Consider the following 22,959-nt stretch of genomic DNA (forward strand, 5'->3'; position numbering starts at 1 on the left):
GTCTTGGAGGAAATAAAACTCCTTTCCCACACTGCGCTTACTTAGCAGCAGTGTCACCATCCAAGCAGGATGCACAGGCAGAGCTGTTAAGCTCTTCACTCTCACTGTGGAAGCTGAATTCAGGCCCTGGTCTGGCTGTGTGCTCGAGGTCTCTCTTAGTCAATGGATTTGCAAGCAGGAGCAGGGTTACTTTGCTGGAAAGTCAAATGCAGCGGATGCATTTCCAGGTCTTCTCATTCTCTACACCAACTGGTGTGACCTAGCCCCACCACACAGGTTGCCACATAGGAAACCTTGAAATTCTGAATCTTGAAGTGAATTGATCCAGCTACATTCAGTATCACAAAAGCAAAAGTAGGCAGTATAGAGTTCACATACTGCTTGATATGGGAATGTTCTTCAAAGCCCCTGAGAGTAAACAGCACATTGGAATTGCCTTCCCGCATGCTGACAGTGCCAAGGGAATAGACATGCACTATTTTTAAAATGATACCAAAAGAACAAAAAAAGCACCCTTTAGCAGGAAAGTGACAGGAAACTTCTAGTGTGTTATCTCCATGTCTCAAAAATTAAACCTACTTATATAGAACTCAGTAATGCATCTGTGTGCTGGGGGAGTAGCAGGGGAAGAGTTTCAGTAAGATTTTGAAGCCCTATTTCTGACACCTGACAAGTGTGAAGGGGCCCAACAACAACAGAAAAAACCCCATAGGAAATGTCTTTGCCTTGATAGGAACACATCAGCTCTAAGGAATTTGACTTACCTAACACCTGTATGTCAGATAGTTGGCACAGTTCTAAGTGAAAAATGAAGATTTTCTAGCTTTACTGATATGAACAGTCTCACTGCCTTGGGGAATGGGATTAAAACGTCTACAAAGAACAGCATGGAAGGTCTTTGGGAGCCATACATGTTCAGACTGATATATGATGTAACAGGGATAAGCTGAGACCTAAAGTGAAAGAGAAGCCTCTACTGAACAGAGCGAGCTCTAGAAGTGTGTGATACGTAATGTGTGTTTCATTGGTTTGAATTTAAAGAAAAGTATTTAACTCATCTGACTAAGCTGCTCATCTACCCATGTAGCTGCTACCTAACCATGCCAAAACCACAGGTTAGAGTCAGGCCATTTGGGAGCTTTAAATAAAATGAACCAGGGCTGGATTAATTTAGAGAGTAATACAGTACTAGGTCAACTAAAAAAGAAAAAATGTTGCCATTTAATAAACAGTCAAGGTTTTTGTTTCTCCCTTTTCATAAGATCTAACCCTACTGAAGGCAACGCTTCTTCAATATACTAGCAATTGCTTAAAAAAATGGTAAGGAGTCAACAGTTTGTTAAAACAGTATTAGAATTCACTATGCTGAAGGCTTGTTGAATCTGAAATGGCAGTGCAGTCAGCAGCAGTGGATAAAGTCTAGGCTCTCTTAGTCTGGTCTCTGCTTTCAGATGAGTTTCAAAATGCATCAGCGTAGGACGAAAGGATGTGAAAACATCCTGCACAGAAGGTGTGGTATGTAGAATATCTGAAAAAGCAGTGACAAGCAACTGAACTCCCCTTTGTAATGTTAAGATCCAGTAATTGTGCACTAATAACTGGCGTATAAAAGTGTTTGTTGCTGTGGATTCCTACTGCCCACCAGCATTCCTTACAAAGCTGACTACTTCCAAACTGGCTGCTATGTCCTCAGCAGCAGTGAGCTTTCAAGTTGCCCAACACAAGGATGGCTTTTTTCTCTGACTCTTCCCAATGAAGCAAAGGCAAACTGACTCTTGGCTTCATGTGTTTTGAGGTAACCACTCTGAAAGTAGTCAGCTTTCTATAGGGCATTACTCTATAGAGGTGCTACAGAAACATTAATCACCAAGAACTGTGGCAAACCCACTCAATATTGCAATCATAAACCACACATGGCAAATACACCAGATTGTAGTGATGAGGGTGCATGGAAGAAAGTTGGTACTGTTCCATTAATAAGGACACTGGGGAAAAAGGAGGATGTAACAGTGTGTCACAAATTGTCACCTATCTCAAGAGTTAGGTCTTTAAAACAAGTTTTCACTCTTACTAATTCACCAGCTGATCTCTTTTTAGCTAATTTACTAACACTTCTGTGGGAAGATTAAACCAGCAAACACTGATTGAGTTTCTATTGATTAGCACCAATCTCCAAAGCAAGCAAAAACTAAAGGAAAATGATCCTTTAGTCTAAAAGGCAAAGAACTTAAGTAGGATGATCTCAACACTGGGAATCAGCAGTTTCTAATTCTGTTACCCCTCAACATAAGTTGGTTTTGGAGAAATCACAAAGACTGGCTGATGAAAATGCATGTGTGCATCTGCTGGACTGAAATTAGGAGCTGCATGTGCAAGTCAGGACGCTGCAAAAAGATACTCCACATTATGCACATGCATCCACGAACATGTGTACAAGTGTGGCAAGGATATATTGTGCATTTTGATATAAGCCAAGGTATACCCGTAGCTCTGAAAAAGTCCGTTCAAAAAAGGATGCAATTCCCGTACCCGTATGTAGGTAGGGGAATATGCATATGCTAGTGCAGAGAGCTCTCTGAAACTTGTGTTCTGAAAACTTGTTTTTAAATCTTTTACAAAATAAATATGAAGCAGCAAGCTAAAGCCAGATCTACCAGAAAGCCCAAGATCCTACTGCAGTGCTAATAGGAAGCCTAACAGGCTGTTAGGTACTGACACAATTCTTCCTGAAGTCTCAGTCTGCTTCCACCTAGCAGCTGTTTCAGTTGGAAGGAGTTTAACTTCCATAATGCACATAATAAGGAGAAAGTTGCAGGAACTGTAAACAACAAACATCCAGTTTCCTGCAATTCCAGCATGTATTTATCACATCATGCAAAAGTTTATTGGATAAATAGCTATTTCTAGGCTGTTGGCCAAGAAGGACCTGAACAAAGCAGCAATTTCAAAGTCAGGAGAAGCATGTAAACCAGGAAGGGACTGTCTTTTGTTTTGTGGACATTACATTTAAATTGCCTCCTAAACAAAGTAACGCATGAGAATGTGCTGCATCAGCCAGGGAACTGTACACACACACCACCTACAGCCATCAAATCAATGCTCTCATCTGCCTGTAAAGCAGTGTTTGGTAAACACCTCTAGTTAAACCTTTTAGCATTTATGCAGAGATCATTTAATCTGACACTCAAATAAAGCAAACTATTGGACCCAAATAAAACAAACTACTGGACCCTACTCAATTGTGGTAGAGACCAGTTCTGTGGAGGAAACAGGGAAGGATGTCTTCTCCAACTGATAATGCACAATGGTTCAGAAAGATAAAATAAAACTATTCCAAGTTGGAGTACAATCAGGACAACAAAATCCTTAAGTTTACAAAAGGAGGTTTGGAGACCAGCTCTTCAGTAGCCACGAGTTCATGACCTTAGCTTTGTATTTAATCTAAAAGCCTCACTGTGATCTCTCTAGAACAGTGCTCCCTACCAGGAGAGTGGGACATCACCTCACCTGTAATTGCTGGTGATTAGAAAGTCTCCAACACCATCCCTTCTTCATGCAGGTATTCTGGTGGGACCCTACTGGTCAGATTAGCAGGTTTGCTAGTCTTGCCATTGCCACCTTCTTCTGATGCACACACATGGTGACAAAAGACCCCCCACTGCTGTGCATCCTTTTCCTGCCTCATCTTCATTGTAGCTACTTCCAGCTCTCACTCAAGTACTGCACATGGCATAGGAGACAACAGGGTCTCAGTATTGAATGTGGGCCATGAAGGAGTTGTGACAGCACTGCACTTGTGTCTAGGTTTTATTGAGACAGACTAGATGAACTTCATATCCGCTAATCACTAGTTAATGAGTTTATTGCAGTGGTTTAACCTTTTTTGTTTGTGAAGTTCTGCTAAAGGTAATGGGAAACACTCAAGATCCTAGACCAAGCAGACATGCACACGTATCCCTCACAGCAGAGTTTAGACAGGCAGGCAGTATTTGCACAGTTGAGGAATATGGTACCCTAGAGGAAAAATCTCATAGGCATTTTCCAGTCAAGAATCATAAAAGGTGTCCTTGAACCCTGGGACCACCTCTATTGCAAGCTTGTAGAAACACGTCTGCAGAGCTGTTTTTTTGGCAGTCTATAGGCCTAGAAATGCTTATTTGCTGTCCAGAAAAATCCAATATAACAGACCATAAATACATCAACCCGTTTTTGTAGTCCTTCCACATTCTGGCTGATAAAATCAATAACGTACCATTTCCACACATAGCGAGCAGTAGCTGAGTTGTTCTGATTTGATGTAAACAGGCCTAAGGGGCTTCTCTTTGAAGCACTTGTCACATGGGCCAAATACAACTGCTAAAAAGGTCTGGTCCATCTTTGTTGCTTGAGAGAGCTGAAAGAGATGGAGAAGAAGGAAAGAGTGCATTCCAGTCCAGCACAAAGCTTCCCATGACTGCTCTGCTAGCTAATGGCAGCCTAGACTGAATATAGACATCTGTAGGCTGGATTATCTCTCTGTGACTAATCCCTGAAGCTTGAACTGTCACTATATGCAAGACATTAACATGCTCTGCAGATTATATTTGTGTGAAGAAAAATACAAAGCAAAATACATATATTGTGTTATAACATGCACGGATTATACATGGTTATAATGTGCATATGGATTCACTACATGCAGGAAATTATTCTTAGTTTCTAACTACTGTCAGCAGACAGTAACCAGAAACTTCTAACAGCAGCTGGATCTGTGCTAAACCCGCACTGATCGATACTGGTTTTCCGCTACATTATTAAACAGTCAATATTATGCATTATTTTTAAAGCTGAAAAGACAACCCAGGAATCAGTCAGCAGCAACAAAAATATGAACAATGCGCTGCTTGCACAAGAATTGATGCTTCAAGCACACTGAAAGCTGGGTCATTATGAACCCACTTTTGTCCTCAAGCCAGCCATCTCTAGGATTAAAGCACTACCATCAACAGAGATTCAAATCCAACTTCAGAGTCAAACCCAAACAAGAATAATACCGTACTGTCATTTTTCTCTGTACATTTTTCATAGGGAAAATGGGACCTTTCACCACTTCTAAAATGAAAGATTTTAACATTATTTAAACATGTACATAAATAATGAGTTTATATGTAACGATTAGAAGAAGCTATTGCAAGAGAGACTTAAATGGAGCAAAAGAAATTCAATGAGCTATGCAGAATTTAGAATTTGTTTGGCTGGACATTATACAACCCAAAATTTATTCTATGCCCCTGCCTGCATTCTGCTGCTTATTCTTACATATTTCAGTGGACTACTTGAACAGAGAGATGATAAACTCAGAACTTCTGCCCACACTCAAGTCAGTAAGTTTTGCTGTTGTCTCCAGGTGATGCTTAACTTCATTGCAAGACATGTGGGAAACAATCTGTCCTGAAAGGAACTACAGCACATTAACCTGAAATATGGATGGAGCTTTCAGTCAGCTACTCGCAGTTGAGGAGGTTTATATTCCATTTGATGAAAAACAGCAAATATGTCCTGAAGTTTTCAATGCATTTTTTTGCAAGCAATGAGCCTGAGACCACGAGCTGCCATCCTTTCAGGGAGTGTCTCTGTGCTGGTATTGCTCATATCTTTAAAATGACTACAGCACCAGGGCTCAGTTCTGTTAGATTACTTAAACTGGACATTTACAACTCAATAACGTGTTATTCTGAGGTTCTTAGAATTAGTTGTTCCCACCAAGGCCAACTCAGGTGATAAAATCACAGATTTATATACTTGGTGCGAAGCCTTGAGACACTAGGCCAACTGGACTGTGGGAGGAAACCCTTCATTTCAGAAGAAGTGGAAAATGACGATATTACAGGGAATCTTACATGCCATCCTATTTGGACAAAACATCATTACTATTACTAAGGACTTCATACAAGGATCTGTTAGGCTTGGAATAGATAATCTGGGCAGAATTAATCTTTGATAAAGTGTAAGAATTCACTGGAGTAACATACAGGGTGAATCATAACTGCTCAGTATTTTACCTCAGATGAGATTATGACGTTACAAAATTCTGCTGCGAGAGGAGCCATCGAAACTTCTGAATAATTAAAAAGCAGTTTTATACCTGAGATTGATTGTGATAATGGTGGATTTTTACACTATTTTATAAAGACATAAACTATTTAAACAAACAAAAAAAAAGCCTAAAAAAATTACAACTTCTTGCACTGTAACCTGAAATTTTAAACTTGCTGGTTTTTAAAGTTACAGTAGAAATTTACAAATGATGTCATGGTGAAACATGAAGAAATACACTACTTAGAAATTCTATACAATGAATCTCGTTGATAAATATCCAAAATTACCCACCTTTTCAAGCAGCAAGAACCTGGAGATTCTCAAGACGACTAAACAAGCTGTGTGCAACTGCGAACACAGAAAGGCAACCTTCCCATTAAGTCTACTTAAAGGGTATTTAAAGCTCAGCCTCTTCCAGTGCTAACACCTCAGGTCAGCTACGTACTAATGATTACAATTTAAAGACTTAACTTTACCTGCCCTCTTTCATAATATAAAGAACATAAACTATTAGGCACACTAGATCTTACCTTCCTATTCCACATAGCAGCAATTTTTGGATGGTTTGCAAATGTTAAAGTTTAAACATACTGGAGAGATAACGACGACTGAGTTTTCCAACTATTAAATTGACATTCAGACAAATAGCACTGTCAATGCTAAGTTTATCTCATATCCCTAATGAAATTTAAAAGTCAAACAAACTGATCCGTGTCTGTGCTGGTTCTTCCTTGGATATGCTTTTACTATTCACCTGTTTCAATTCAATAGACTTAAAATCAGTAAGATAAAAAATTGTTGCTTTTTTGCATGTTTTGAAAAATTTTTGGGAAATTTATGAAAACATGTCTGAAAAAATTAAAAAATGCTGAAGATCACATCTACTTGAGACTATTGAAGTCACTGACTTCATGCCATCAGATGTCTGCATTTGATAGGCAAGAGGATCTGAGACAAAATGAAGGGGGGAAAAAGGGGGAAAAAATGTGGTCTCTGCCCAGCAGAGACTTGGGTAGAGGTCACCTGTCCTAATCTTTCTCTATTAGAATATTATGGAAACACAGGACTGACAGGGACCTATCTATGCTTCTGAGTCCTATGAGCAGAAACTGCAGGAGTCGCATGTCTAAACACACCCAAAGATGCCAACAGCACCTTACACATCTCACCATAAGGCATTTCAGTGCTTTCCCATTCAGCAGGGATCATCATTTAACATTTTCCCAGTTGAACTAAACAGCTTTCTCCTTTGCTAGCATCCTAGGAAAGTTAACCTCAGTAATGCCTCTTTCATGGATCTGCCTTCTGCGGTCTAAAACTGCTCCTTATATTTAGAAGAATTACAGATAACACACAGAATTTTGTACCTGCACTCTGGTTGAAGGTATTGTCAGCAAAAGTAAGGTTCTGAGAGCGCAGCAGACACTGATCATTTTGAACTTGCTTTTAAAAATACACTTTGTTGCTTGCTAACACACTGTTGATAGCGATCTTCACACAAACCTCCCAAAGTAACCTCACATCAAATTGCCAGGACATCTTTCCTTAATCAACAATTTTTGTCATAATGACATACATGCCTTCTGATGCTTCTGTGTGATGGATGTAGTCTAAGAGTGAGCCATGGTTTTACTAATACAGTCCCAGGTAACAGATATACAGGTCCAGTAACTGTGAAAAAAGGCTATATATAAACGAAAGCAACAAAACTTGCTTGCAGCAAAATACTTACAGAAATCCATGAGGAGGCAGGACAGCATACCATTCTGACAGGAAAATACACCACAGCAAACGAAGAGATGTTTATGGTGCAATACAAGACTATCAGTATTCATTGATGTTCAGAGAGTTAAAAGTTTCAAATGATCCCATACTGAAAACATAACTATTGCATCACTCAAAACACTACAAATTGGTTTAAAAGCTACTTTATTTAACAGATAAAATTACTAGCCTACCTACATGTCTGTGGTATTTTGTACAGCCTTGTTATTGAACAAAATACAGATTTTTTCCATCACATATTTTGAATATATCTCCGTGAATATCACCATGATTATTTCACTGTACATAGTAAACACCAAGGAAAACTAAGCAAGAAGAACCATTCCTTTATATTTACAGATAGTTCTGTGAAATTAAACAAGCAGTACTAATACTGTGTAATAAAATCAAATCAATTGTTCCTTCCTGTAATATTCAAATTAACTAAATTAATTAGAATCCTTTAAATATTCCAAAGCTTTAGTACTCAGTTTTAGTAATTATGCCTGACAGACTAGCCAGAAATCTAGCATTATTTACTGAGGAATTCCTAAGGACAGCCATCACTGCGGTGAGGTGAGTGTTGTTTCTCCAGTTGTTCTGACATGGTCCAGTACTAAAATAAAGTTACCGTTTGTTGCCTTCTGACTACAGAAAGAAGCTGGACAAAGCAAAAGGGGCCACACTTCTGCTTCTGAGGATCCCACAGGTGAAACAAAATAAAGATGAAATGTAAGGAATTAAGCTTGGTTTATCAGTGACACCAGACCACAGTACCTGCATTCACTCCTACTTAAGTGTCTGAACTGGAGGAGGGAAACCAGCAAAAAAGAAAAGGGAGAAGAGATGGTGTGCACATGTGTGTATACACTGTGTACGTTCTGAAATACACTGCAGTAGAGAAGGAACCAAACCAGATGACTCCTGCCTTTTAGAGAAGAAGTCTGTAATTCCAATCTGGATCATAAAATTGATTTTATATCTGACTTTTGTATTATAATGACTGAAAAAATTAAAATCCAGACTTGTCACTGCAAAGAATAAAACCGAAACCTGTCTTCAAGAAGAGCACCTGAGTCCTTTCCCTGGCTGAAGAGCAGCAGTGCAAGCATTCAGTCAGCCAAGCCAGCATGCATACAAAGAGACAATGTGGGTTTGTAGTTCTTTAAGGTTGGTCAGAGTTCCCCAGTTTCAATGTAGCTATTTATATTGATTTTCTTAAACAACTGTAGAAGGCCCTGCCCTTCCCTCCTATCACAGTTCTGGAAGAACTGTTAGAAAAGACTTCTTCAATGAAAGGAATACAGGCACAACTAGTTTAGAAGGGTGAAAGCTACTGTAAAACAGATGCAGTGTATCAAGGCAATGGATAGAAATTACTGTGGAAAAAGAAAAGAAAGAAATCTCTTGTTACAGGAAGGAAAGGCAAAGAAAATTGTAAGGTAATAACATTTATCACATCTCTTCCCCTCTGACTGGTGCTGAGAGAACACCAGTGCAAACCTTCCAGATAAATGCTTCTCTTGTCAGGTGCGGGCTAAGAAACTGTACAGTTGGCTTTGTGTCCAGCTGATGATATAAAGAAATCATTGTAGGACTGTAATGCAGGAAGATAAGTAAGATAAGAGAGAAGGAAATCACAGGCTCAAATTATTCCTGCTTTGAAGTCTTGACTCAGGAACAAGGTTTTATCAGTTTAATTCACTCCAAGCTGCAACGCTATCCACCAGGTAGAACCATGGAAGTCTGCCTGACTTAATACAGTCCTTGAGGAAATACCAATGCATTGGTTTTATTAAACCCTTGTAAGAAAGCCAAGTCTGAAGCTGCTGGGGACTTGTATCAATTCCAAGGCATGCGGAGAGGGGGTGAAAGGAAACGTCACTTGAAAGAGATATTTGGTATCGAGCATCAACTGTGGAGCATCCTCACGATTGTTTAGCATAGCCTGAAATTACAACAGAAAGGGTAAGGAAATATTGTATTAAGAATCAAAGCAAAACCAGGACATTGTTTGCTTCCCACTGCAAATTTTGCCTTCATATGATGTTAAGGAGACTTGTTTTGATCAGTTCCAAACATCTAGAAGCTGAACAGCTTAGTAATAATATGATATAAAGGTCAAGCATAATTACGTAGCATCAAAAACTGTGTATGATGTGTCCTGTAGCTTCAATATGAGAAATGAGAGTGGTAGCTCTTACCTGGACTTTACGAACAAATGATGGAGTCACTCTTTTCTCAAAATCATCTATTGGAGTGTAGGAGTTGAGGATCTTAACAACCTGTTAAAAGTAAAAATACCCTATTTTAGTATGTCACAAAAAATGCAAAGTCAAAAAGAAAAAGGCATTAACATAACATCTTTATTGGTATTTAATTAGAGTTTCAGTAAGGAGTTTTACAGGAGAGAATTTTGACTGGTCACCCAATGAGCTGTTACATATATGATGATTGCTATGCCTCATTTCCAGAGGTATGAGCAGGATGATGGAGACGTAGAAAAAGCTGAACTGATTAAGGGAAACATCAACAAAAAAGCCTATGGCAAAATAAAGAAAATACATTGTGGAGTAAAAACAAGGGACTGAACAAAGCAGGCAAGTATTCACCATGGGAGCAGTTAAATCAGGAATGAGGAGTTAAAAATTTAATGTAAGAAGTGGTGATGTGGAATGCTGAGGAATGCTGCTTATCAAATGAAAGGCCAATAACTCTTTGCAACAAATTATTTTAGATAGCTAAGATTCTGCAATTGGTGCTGCCAGAAGGAAACAGATGGTTCATTACCTGCACAGTCGAAAGAGATGTGCAGTGTTCACATATTTCCTTGGCATCATCATCTGTGATCTTTTTGACCTGAAGGAGCCAGGCTGCCTGAGACAGAGGCTCCAAAGTTTCTTTGGCATTGCTGCTTTGAAGATTCTTGTCCTTAAGCCATTCTTCCAAGTAGCTGATATTACATCTGGTTTAAACCACAAATGGACAAGAGAAATGTCAGGTTCTCCGTAACCAGTGAATAACATTAAAGATTTCTAAAGAAGGAATGCTCCTCTAATGCACTGTTCAAACTCATACATTTTAAGTTAAAAACCATACTTGTAGATCATAAAAATAATACAATAGCTTGCTGATCTGAAAGTTTAATCCCTTGTATATTTCGATTATTTTTATTTCTTAAAGTTTGGATAACAGAAAACAAGTTACAACTTTAGATGTTGTCTACAGAAAATTACTAATATGTCTTGGCATTGCCTATTACTCTGTACCACTATAGGTCTTTAAAATATTCATTTACAACTGAGCTTGTACAGGAAATCAGAACAATCTTTGCACATTGCAAAGCAGGGCTGGGCTTATAATTGATGACCCAGAGGTTCAAGCAGCTTTAATCTAGTAATATTCCCAGATGGGTCAAGATTTTACTGATTTTCTTTCACCTTAGTCTGCAGACTGTCTAACGGAAAACAAATGAACTGTATCTTCTGAAAATCAGGAGCATGTTCTCTTGATGTTTGCAACAAGACAGATGATGCCAAATCTACACCCTCAGAGGCTCTGTCTCAGCACCTTTCTCATCACAAAGCATAAAAAAAGGCAAGTCAACTTTTGTCTGTCTGCCAGCCAGGGGATGCTGCACTTGTTTACTACAGTAAGAATTAAAATGCTATTTATCATGTCATAAGTGACCTGGCATGAAAAGAATCCTAAACATGTCAGATTGTAAACTCCAGACTGAAAGTTTCTGTCTTTTCCTCCAATAGTGTTTCCATGGAAAGACCATTTGTAATATGCTATGTTGAGAAAGCTCAGCCCAAAATGCCAAGATCTACTTTTTCAGTAACAGTAAAATCTGATCAGCTACTTCCAGCAGAATGGTTACAGTGACTTAAAGGACATTACATCAAAATGTTAAGAATTTGTTCTCAAGCTTGTTGGAACTTTACTGGCTTTACCTTATCTGCATTCCTTTTCTACACGAGCACATGTCCTTGCGGAGGAAGAGGCTATTGAGGGTGACAGCTCCAATCAGAAAGAAAAGCTGCTTCACTGCCTGCTTTAGAAGCTCAGAGTCCAAGCCATTCTGGCACATAGTACTATAAAAATAGCTGAGCTGTTGCAGGATAGAGGTCATTGTGTAGGTATCGGTGTCATCTATACTAGAAGAACGTTTACGGAACCCTGTAGGTTTCAAGCCAGAAATGCCCTGAAGACTTTCATATTCCAGCATGCCTGGTACTGAAATACAACAGAAAATAACTGGTAAGACCAAAACTCCTCAGGCTCCTTTCAGTTACATTAACTTAATTCTTGAACAAAAACTACCTCAGGATATTTTAAAAGGTAAATGATGCAAGAAAAAAAAAAAAGATACTGACAAAGGTTTCTGGAGCACACAAAGTTTAAACAGCCTTTTATTTCTGTAGGATGTTGATCAGTTTCAAAGCATTATCCCACATCAGGAAATGTGAGGCAAATGTCTTTCCAAACCCTATGGGGACATACCATTCAGTGGAATCTACATGTGCAGAAACACAGATGCCAGTACTCATATCTATAAATCAACAGGAAAAAGAAGCTTATCCCACTCTTTTTCTCCATGTATAAGCTTTATTGGTGTACTTCAGAAGCTGCATTGAAGCCTGTTAGGGTTGCTGCTGTCTTACCGATCATGGGCTGAATGCTGTTCTCCATTACAAGAATGAATTGGTAATAGATACGAATGGCCAAATCGCTAATAATCTGTCTGTATTCCGAGAGATCAAAATGCTGCAAACAGTTCTTATTCTGACGTGGAGTGTTACAATTCATGAATTCCTACAAGTTGTAAATATAATTATTAGAAATCACCTAACATTGTAAGTTTTTACTACAATGTGATGTATTAGAGTAACTCATTCTATCACTGGCTGAACACAGCCTCGGAGGGAGCCAAAGCTACAGCTGACTTCAGTGGATGCTTCCAGTTCTGGGCTTCCTGTACTTAATTTTCCAAAGGAAAAACACGTATATGTTTCAGTGAACTTTGGTACAATTACTTCATCACTTAAACAGAAAGCACCCCCCCACACACACCCCCCCCCCCCCCCAAAAAAAAGGCAAAATGCAGTTATTTAAACGATGTTGACAAAAAGCCCCAACAATTATGAATTACATTTTATTGCTACAAAGGGATCTAATTTTTGGACTTTTCATCAGGCAAGTTCTGACTTTAAGTCTAGGCTGACTCCTAATTTGTTCGAAGTCTTGAATGTTCATTAAAAATACAGATTAAAAATCTACAGCCAAATTATAAAAGATTGCAACTAAATTATAAAAGATTGTTATTAAGTTCAGATGTTTTCAGTTCTCCAATGCTCTTTAGATGTTCTCGAGATGACCACAAGAGGGAGTGCTGCGTTTAGACTGTACAGTTACTGTGATTCCAAGGCTTTATGGTACCTCTTTGCTTTAATCCTGAAGACTATATTCTTACGTGTTTATGCAGTTCAGTCTACCTAAGTTTATAAAACCTAGCAAAACCACCACAAACTCTATTAACTGATAAAATTAACTGAAAAGAATTGAAAGAATTTTGAACCTTGGGATTAAATTTAGCTCAAAAAGCAAGTGAAGCAAGGACAAACCTGGTCATTTTATTGTTTTGCTCTTTCCTGAGGTTTTCTTCTGTAACCTTTTGTGGCAGCAGTAGGTGTTTGAATGGTCACAATTATAAAATAGTAAAACTGTTTTTAATATATTTAAGTAGCTTGATATCTGAAGTCCGGATCATATTAAACTCATGGAAGAGTTCAAATTAAGTAGCAGTTTCCATGTCATGTCTTTAACCTACCTTAACACTTTAATGTTTCTTTGATTTCACTTGATCCATTAGTTCTATACTGTCCTATTACTTGTGTAAGGCATACAATGCCACTGCAGAGCAATGTGAATGTATGTATCTGGAAAGAACATCGGTGTGCTGGCGAACGCATGATGACTATTTTTAATTCCAAATTAAAGTCTATCAAAGGTAAAGTAATGAAATTATTTGACTAAATCAATCCTACCTCTTCCCCACTGTACTGCTTCAAACAGTTAAGAAAATAATATGTATTGGAAAGCCAAAAGGACAACATCTCAAAGTCTTCTGAATGTTCCTGCAAACAGTAAGTAAAGCAACCTTACAATGGTATTAAATTAACTAAAGACCATTACAGAACTGATATAATAGAGCCTAAATATAGAAGGAGGAGCATATACTATCTATAACATGCTAGCTGAACAAAACATGCTGTGTTTTCAGGCTAATATACACATAGCAAAGATCCCTCATTTATTTGGTAAACAGTGTTTAAGTCTTCTTATATCACAGACTGGCTAAATAAAGCAGCCTGAACCAAACAGTATTACACATTTCTATGCATAGTGTGGAGGTCTTCCTGCAAAAAGCGTGACCACCTGTATACACAAATGAAACCGAACTACGTATAAACACACTTTAACCATGTGTAAGTGTGTTTTACTTTTGTTAGCTAAGTAAACACAAGCTCTTCTAGTGGATAAACCCTGGGATAAATTTATTTACGAACAAACTATAGGCATTCTGTATACCACAAACTCAACTGCATAAACCACAGTCCATTCCTGCCTGTGCTACAAAGCATGCTTGGTGTTTCATGGCATTGTAAATCCATAATGAAGCATTCACATTTGTTATGCAGATGAACCAGGCTAACAATTCTTATTTATAACTTGATTTTGTAAACTGGCTGGCAACATAACTTTAATCACTTGGGTACTAATGACGCAGTACCAAATGACAGTCAAAACCCCTCATTACACTGGCAGAGTACAACAGCAATATAAAAACCTCTTAAAACCCTGATACCTGCCTGCTGCCAGACATACCAACCTTCCTTCTGTCCATCTGACTTGTACCAGTGCTGAAAGCACGGGTGCATTTCACCTAATTGTAAAATGTAAAATACTTTAAATGACCCTGTCAACAAGCTCTTCAGATAGAAATAATTTATGTTAATGCATTCTGTGCATTCTGTGTTCAGCACAGTAGAACCTTACCTGGAGGCTTTACACGGATACTACTACAAACTTCAAACAGAGTGCCACTTAGGATTATTATTCTATTACAGGAACACTAGCAAATGAAAGTGTCAGCGTTCCCCAGGTACTGCACGTGCATCTTATAAACCTCACATCAAAAATCACACAGTACAGCACAGCCAAACGTAATTCCTACCTTAACAACTTGCTTGATGCCATCAATGGTTACATTCATGAAGGATTTCAGCATGTCAGCATCATTCAGATAATCTGCATACCTCACACACATGAATAAGATGTGAGCTGGAAGGCCAGGTATCATATTAACTACAACTCCACGTGGCTTTAAATCTGCATAAAGGAGAGTCATCAGGTTTTTACACAGAAATTCAATGATTCAATGTATCATTCTGAAGAAGACAAGCACTATGGGGCTCATTGCTTTAGTGACCAGTCACTTGATAACTGATTTACTGACAAATTGCTTGTTTCTGAAAATGCCTGGTTTGTATTGTTTCTGTAAGAGTATTAATGAAGTTTTCCAGAAAAGGAGAATATTGTAGCAAATTCTAAGGCCAGCACGGGCTGTGCCAGGCAGGACAACTTTAAAAGCAATTTGCATTTCCCTGTGCACTGAAGGCCTCACCAAATTCTGGCACTGCTTAATGACACATCTCTGTTCACAAAGATATAAACATTCAAAAAGCTGAAGTAGGTGAGAAGAAAAGGAAGGTGCAGTTTCCAAACAGTGTTTAGTAATGGTACTAATGTACATGGAAAATTTGATGAGTTTACTATTAATTGTAAGCTAATGCAAAAAGCTGGTTTGGCAGTAAGACTGATAATGTAAAATAACTCAGAGAAAGGACAAAATTCATTTACAAGAGAAACACTAAAGTACATTTCCTTCCAGTGAAGGGAATGATATGGAAAGAACAGACAGGGCAGCAATCCATCACACATGGATATAAACCCAGTGACTTCCAGATTTATTAGATGACCAGGAAGAAAGTAAATTCAAGTCCCTGGTGTGCTCTTGAGATTTATAGCTTTATAGGTGAATAAATAATAAGAAAGATGATAGAGTCAGCATTACGTAGAGTCAGACACACTATATATATAGGTTGCCCAGGGAGGTTGTGAACACTCCATCCCTGCCAGTGTTCAAGACCAGGCTGGACGAGGCCTTGGGTGATATGGTTTAGTGTGAGGTGTCCCCCATGGCAGGGGGGTTGGAACTTGATGATCTTAAGGTCCTTTCCAACCCTTATGATTCTATGATTCCATGATTTTTACACAGATAAAGCACTTCCATACATAGACTGTCTGCCAGTGGAACAAGAACAATATAGAGCCTCCAAGTTGTACTGGTAGTAAGAGAGTGGGGAAAAGGCAACTTCAAACATAAGTGAAATATGTTGCCTTGTAATTTTTGTTACAGTGTTCTACACTGACTGCTCTTGACTACTGATAAAATTTGAAGTATTACTAAAATACCGAGGATGAGATTTTGAATGATCCTTTCTTCATCTTCTTTTTTGTACTCCATCATTCCAATGTACTCTTTGGCTGAAGTTGGCACATGAGCTTCAGCTATCAAACATGAAAGCACTGTTATTTGCAGGTAAATAGCTAAGCTAATGCTCACATTAGAACAAACTACTGAAGAAAGGCAGTTTTCTTTGTAGTATAGTATGGGCATGGGCCCTGTTCACAAAAATGTTTTTAACTTATGGTTGCAGGCATTGCGAGTTAAACAACATTTGAATTATTCATGTGAACAGTTTCACTGGATTCAGTGGAATCACTTGCATTTATATGGCAAATAAACAGCAACAAAACATCTCTACATTAGTCACCGCTGCAATACTTTTCAGAGTATTTTATAGAATTACTTCCTATAGAAGAGCTTTGACCAAACTGATTTCGTATCAGGAACCATCTGCCACTTGAAGACTAATGGGAGAAGTTACTCATCCAATGCAAAACTAACATTCTGTTGGTTTAGAGACAGTTTGTGTGAGGGTATGGATTAACTTCTGTTGAAAGAATATTACGCTTCTGGCTTAATCTTTATCGTATAGCCTAGGTTCCACATGTGCCCATTATTTAGCTCGGTCAAAAAATGCAGGAAAGGACTTTTATGTAATTTCTATTGATGGTTCTCCTTGCACTGTTTTCTGTGGACTTAAATTTCTAACCCCGCCCCAGACTCTACCATTCAAAGCTATTATTACAAAGACATTCAAAGCTATTATTACAAAGAAATCACATAACATTATCTCACCTTTTTCAATAGACTTGGTAAGAGTTTTGATCTGATCCTCCAATTTTTTTATTATTCTATCTTTCATGTCTAGTTTTTCCTTAAGATCCTGTAATAATAAAATTCAGTGAGTTCAGAGTGACCACAATTAAAAAACGTGTTCTATTGCTACATTATTGCCACAATGAAAGAACACTATGATGTGCTTTTACTTATATTTGATAGAAGAAACATGAAACCTTCATAGTTTTCTTCTCCTCCAATGATTTGAGAAACCATCCTGTCCACACCATGAAATCACATTATCTCCTCTATCCTGCATTTCAGGTACAGTTTCTTAATTGTGATTTCATTTCCTCACCATGTTTTCGACAGTAAGTCGTGTTGTCTCTTGCTTTATCTTGCTTTGTACTTCATCCTGGGTTTCATCTTGTATCAAACCATTGCTCATACCCTCAATTTCTTGGGCTTTGACTTTCAGTCCCTCTTTTTCTTCTATGTTTGCTTCATTCTGGGCCTCATTATTTCTAAAAATAGATAGATAAGAAGCTTTGGATTTTATTCTTCCTTTGTTAAAGCATAGTCATATTGTACTTGTTCATCACTTACTAACTGTACACAAGGCTGTAAGGCAAATCTTACATTGAATGTGGTACTTTAAAGTTTAAATGACTCTGTTACCACAGCTTATAGCAATGACATTTCTTACATTAAAAAAAATTAAACTATATATTTACCTTCTCTGTGTTCTGTCCCCTTCTAGCTTGTAATGCAGCCGATGAGACATCTCTTTCATTTTTTCAGTAATAATTAACAACAAAACCCAAAACAAAAAAGAAAGAACAAAATCATATTTTCTTACCGTTCTGGACTGGTATTCAGTAAATCTCTTCTTACACTCATAATTTTGTTTCCTCTAATGCAATTGAATGCCATGCCAGATAATGTATCAGAGAAACATCAGACTACTCCCCACCACACAGAAGGCTCTATGGGAGGAGGAATTTCGACTCCACTAGCTTCTTGCATTTGGCAGTAAAACCGCTTCCAAGTTTTCAATCAGTTCCCTAGGAAGCCACTGCAGTAGAGACTCAGAATCCCCAGCAGTGTGTGCTTTCCTAAACTGAGAACAACCTTCAAACAAGGAAATTTAGCAAGAACTTTTCCCTGTCTCCCACTCTGAATTCTTCAGCACCCTCTGAAGTCCACCTCATAGAGTATGCCTTAAGGTCCAAAACATCCTTCCTTTTTATGAGTGCTTCCAAAGGGCACAGCCTATTATTCTTAGCAGAGTCCTACTGAATTTGCTTGCAGATCACAGAACTGAGTGGCCTCAAAAAGGTAAAAAAGAGAAAAAAGCAGACATACTTGCATGTATTTTATTAATAACAGATACAAACTATACACACATTTTTTCATTGCGTTATGCAATGAAGTTATGCAATATTGCGTCAGCTTTTCAATTCAAATATAGGGAATCCATTGTATTAATCAACCAAAAGAGTAGGGACCATGCTGGTACTTTACCTTTCAACTTTATAGCCTGTTCTTGAAGACGGTTTTCAAGATCCAGTTTTTGATTTTCAAGTTCAGAAACTTGCTGTTTAAGATCTGGGATCACCTTTTAGAGAAAAGGGGAGATTTGTGCATTTCGGCACCTTCTTTTCAAGTGTCTGCAACAGTTCCTATGACACCTGAACGCCTTCAACTGCAAACAGTCAAAACCAGGAGAGACTGAGGGAGCAGTGCTACCTGCTTGCCTGACTTGTTTAGCTTTTCTGGAGGCATCTGCTGCTGGCCACTCTTACAAATGAAGCAGTGAGCTACTGAAATATTTGGACTGGCCCCAGTACTACCATTCTTCTGTTCTAGTTTAAAGGAAATTACATCCTGGCTTTAATTCCTCTGTGTCAATTAAAAATAACATTATTTACAACTTTTCCATGTATTTTCAATTTAAGTAGCTTTCCTTTTAAAGTATTTCTTTAGTTATTTTTCACTCAGCAGAAACATAATATGGTATATATTATGGCAGATATTACCTTCTGGAATAATAGCACTTCCTTGTTTCATGCATGTCTCCTCAGTACCAATAACGAGATTTGCCTGCAATTTGTTAGTAACTTGATATGCTTAGCTGCCCTCTGGTGGGGAGAGCCTCAGAACTGCACCATAAACCCCACACGCATCTGTTTTTTCACTATCAAATCATCGAACTTGTCAACCTGAGAGACAGAAACAGCTTTAGAGGCTTCTAAGAAAAAGATGCTCATTTCTGCCCTCTGATTACAGGGAAAGAATGGAGTAACTGAATTCTGAACCTGAATGTCTCACTGCAATGAAAATTGAAGGTGGGTATTGTGGGTTGAGCCCATCTGGCCAGCAGTAGAGCACCCAGAAATGCTCACTCCCCCCATATACCCACCCACATCCTGGAACTACAGGGAAGAGACTGGGAAGAGCAGAAGCAAGAAAATACCTGGGTCAAGATAAAGCCAAGATAAAGCCAAACACCTCCTTTCTTCTTCCTCTACCTCAGCTTTTATAGCTGAGCATGAAGCTATATGGTAGGGGACATCCTTCCAGTTAGTTCAGGTTGGTTGTCTGGGCTGTGTGCCCTCCCAGCTCTTTACCCATCTCCAGTTCAACTGGCTGAGATGGGGCAGAGTAGGAGAAAGAGAAGGCCTTGACACTGTGTCAGCTTTTTCAGCAACAGCCAAAACACTGTCCTGTTATCAAAACTGTTGTAGCCACAAAGGCGAAATGCAGCATCATAGAGAGCTACAAGGTTATCTCCATCCCAGACAGACTCAGTACACTGTTATAACACTGACCCACAGAACGCTACAGTATCACAAAACTGCTTTCCATTAAGGCTGAATACTGGAAGTGTTTCATCAGAAAAACACAATCTGACCTAAAATAACTGTCTTTTAATTATCAGATGAGAAGTTATATGAGGTAGGTATTAAAAAGGCATTGTGAGCTACCTTTCTGGTCACTGCTAAACCTCTGATTAATCTTTTAGTTAAAATTCTGTGTTAATAAAACCCCTTAAATTAATACTAGTTTCTTCATGACTTCCAGTACAAAGCTGCATATTTGTACAAATCATTAAGCCCCTTCAAAGTTCCCTGCATTGTTGAGAAACTGCAAAAAGCACAACCAAAATATCGTATGAGCTCCGCACTGGACATCCTGGCAGTATTTTGAAGTCCAAAACTTCTCTTATAAAATCTGAGTATTCAGCCACATAAATGTACAAGGGTTCAAATGCTTTCTAAAGATTCTCAGTGTCCCCTAGCTATCAACAACATAAGCCAAAGCCTGTGTGTGCACTACACTCCAAGCCAGAGTTTGTAGAACGGTTCATATTCTGTGATTAGAATAAAATCTCAATTCAGGTTTAGGAAAAGTAAAGGGAAAAAGCCTCTGCGAGGCTGCCCCAACAAGCTGTACAGCCAAGACTAAATTTGGTTGCCTCCTAACACACTACCCAGCATGCAGGGAAAGAGCCTGTATGGGTGTGCAGTCTTAGATGGCCATACCTGTTTGAGCCTTGAGATCTCAAGGACATGACCAAAAGATTTTGAGGTCTTTATGCCACAAACACATTTGGATTGTATTACTAAGCAACAAAAGCATACTTTGCTTCACTACACCTCGATCTTACCAGGTTTTCTGAAGTTAGCCTGCTAACTTCAAGTTGAATACCATCATTTATGTCATTTTCCTCTCGAAATAATTTTTGTAGATGATTAATATCTTGGCTGAGATGTTCAACTTTAAAGTTCAAACCTTCAATCTCTTTCTCATATATTTCTTTCTGAGACTGGAAATGACTCTCCATTACTCTGTTAAACAAAGAGGGAGAAAGAACACGGCAGATGTAGTATGACTTCTATTCAATTGGTCAGATTTACTAAGAGAAAACAAAGTACCGTTGTTAACATGCAGACATTCCATTGCATTACCTGTGCATTGACATTCCATTGCATTACCTGTGCATTAAGGGAGTTGAAAGTTACGCATGCTATGGAACTTAAATGGGAAGTTCGGGTCAGATATAAGGAAGAAGTTCTTTACTGTGAGGGTGGTGAGGCACTGGAAAGGGTTGTCCAAGGAAGTGGTAAATGCTCCATCCCTGGCAGTGTTCAAAGCCAGGTTGGACAGAGCCTTGAGCGACATAGTCTAGTGTGAGGCATCCCTGCCCATAGCAGGGGGGTTGGAACCAGATGATCTTGAGGTCCTTTCTAACCCTAACTATTCTAGGATTCTATCTCAGAGAAAACACATTTCCCCAAGTGACACATACACGCACCTCACTGACGTAGTAAAAGTTTGTTAAACTGATTTTAAACTGCTCAGCCAGTTGTATAATGTAGTGTTTGTTCATTTCTTAACCAGATGTTCAGCACTGCGCTGTCAGATTAGCTACTCACTGATCTTTCCATTTATTTTCTAGATCACAGCGTGGAGTTGTGAAAAATTGGAGAACTGAACTAACCTTGTAGCTTTTTTCAAGCCCTCATAAGCAAACCACAGTTCTCCATCTTCATTTAGGTGTTCCAAATCCTCTGTAGAGAGTCTAGAACACAAGGTGGTACCATTAGTGTGCAGGTGAACAAAATGTATTTCCTAAGATTTTTAGAACAGACTCCAGAACAAAATTACCTGCTTCTTACATCTTCAAAATCATAACTTTCAAGAAGCTGTTTTGTAACTTCTGACATCTTTTCTGGGAAAAAAAAAAGAAAAGTTTATTACATGAATAATTTTCTGAGCACATTTCAAACTAAGTTTGATTATAAAAATCAAACCAACCTATTCCTCAATCTACGAGGTTTCTTCCTGTTACTCAGTGTATATATATATATGTGATTTACTACAAGAATATGATGAGGGACTTTGTTCTACCTGTGGACATCTAAGGTGCACCAGATAAAAATCAGTATTGGTGATATACCTAATAAACACAACAAACTTGCAATGCAAGATTACCTCTTTCTGGTCTGAATCTGGACAACTGCTAGAGTTTTATAGACGATCTGTCATCTAGTGCTGGGTTACTACATTAAACACTGCAGATACACGTCTGTTCTATAACACTGCCAGCGCTGAACAAAGTGCACAACAGTAGTGCTGCTTCTTAAGTATCTTTTCCCAAAGAGAACCCAGTTCAGCAAGGTACTTAAGTATGTTTGACATTTACTGGACCTAAGGTGAAAGACAGGATGAATGAAAAGTAGATAACATAATGTTTCTATGTTCTTGGGTGTTTACAAGCTACTTGCTAAATTTTAAGTGAAGTTTAAGTTATTACCATTGATTTTTTAACCCAAAAGAGAGATGTCTGAAATCAGAGTTTCTTCAAAGGGGTACCCCAGATCACAGTATGCGGTGTTCGCTTTGTAAAACTCATCTGCTGGGTTTTTTTTTTTTTCTGAGTAAAGGTATGAATAGAATGAAACCTCTATGGTATGGGAAAAAGAACTGAGGTTTTGTCAAAGCACAGATGGAAGAAATCCATTTAAACTGTAGTTGGTAAGTTCTCTGAATTACCTAGCATGTAGCTTACCCCTCAATTCTCGCTTCTGTGACTGAGCCTGCTTTTCAACATCCAATTTTTGTGTCTGAAGCAGTTCAATTTCCTTTTGCAACTCAGGTATTTTCTGAATCAAGACAAAAATTATGAACTGAGACAAGGATTGAATGACATGGGCTGAGTATCAGTTATATCATAAGGACTATCATAATTAAGAACAACTGCATGTGGTAGAAGGCTTAAAACGTGTTTAAAGCACCTG

At 38.4% G+C, this 22,959-nt stretch overlaps 1 protein-coding gene across 2 annotated transcripts in view; it reads right to left on the minus strand.

Annotated features, from left to right (window-relative positions):
* Positions 1 to 8,048: 8,048 nt before the first annotated feature.
* MYO5C (myosin VC) overlaps positions 8,049 to 22,959 on the minus strand; it is a 34,993-nt gene continuing 20,082 nt past the window's right edge. For both annotated transcript variants that reach the window (XM_057397621.1, XM_057397612.1), the window contains 16 exons: positions 22,731 to 22,824; positions 21,827 to 21,890; positions 21,660 to 21,740; positions 20,826 to 21,006; positions 18,680 to 18,773; positions 17,890 to 17,941; positions 17,514 to 17,679; positions 17,174 to 17,261; positions 16,384 to 16,479; positions 15,083 to 15,237; positions 13,893 to 13,982; positions 12,510 to 12,660; positions 11,799 to 12,081; positions 10,633 to 10,807; positions 10,047 to 10,127; positions 8,049 to 9,790 (listed from right to left, as the gene is read on the minus strand). In XM_057397621.1, the coding sequence (XP_057253604.1) occupies positions 9,638 to 9,790; positions 10,047 to 10,127; positions 10,633 to 10,807; positions 11,799 to 12,081; positions 12,510 to 12,660; positions 13,893 to 13,982; positions 15,083 to 15,237; positions 16,384 to 16,479; positions 17,174 to 17,261; positions 17,514 to 17,679; positions 17,890 to 17,941; positions 18,680 to 18,773; positions 20,826 to 21,006; positions 21,660 to 21,740; positions 21,827 to 21,890; positions 22,731 to 22,824 (2,004 nt within the window). In that variant the 3' untranslated portion in view covers positions 8,049 to 9,637. The remainder of the gene's footprint in view (positions 9,791 to 10,046; positions 10,128 to 10,632; positions 10,808 to 11,798; positions 12,082 to 12,509; positions 12,661 to 13,892; positions 13,983 to 15,082; positions 15,238 to 16,383; positions 16,480 to 17,173; positions 17,262 to 17,513; positions 17,680 to 17,889; positions 17,942 to 18,679; positions 18,774 to 20,825; positions 21,007 to 21,659; positions 21,741 to 21,826; positions 21,891 to 22,730; positions 22,825 to 22,959) is intronic.

This window comes from Pezoporus wallicus, unplaced genomic scaffold (assembly GCF_028554395.1).
Source record: "Pezoporus wallicus isolate ANWC-B61680 ecotype Strahan unplaced genomic scaffold, APGP_CSIRO_Pwel_v1 contig_3952, whole genome shotgun sequence".
NCBI classification, from domain to species: Eukaryota; Metazoa; Chordata; class Aves; order Psittaciformes; family Psittacidae; genus Pezoporus; species Pezoporus wallicus.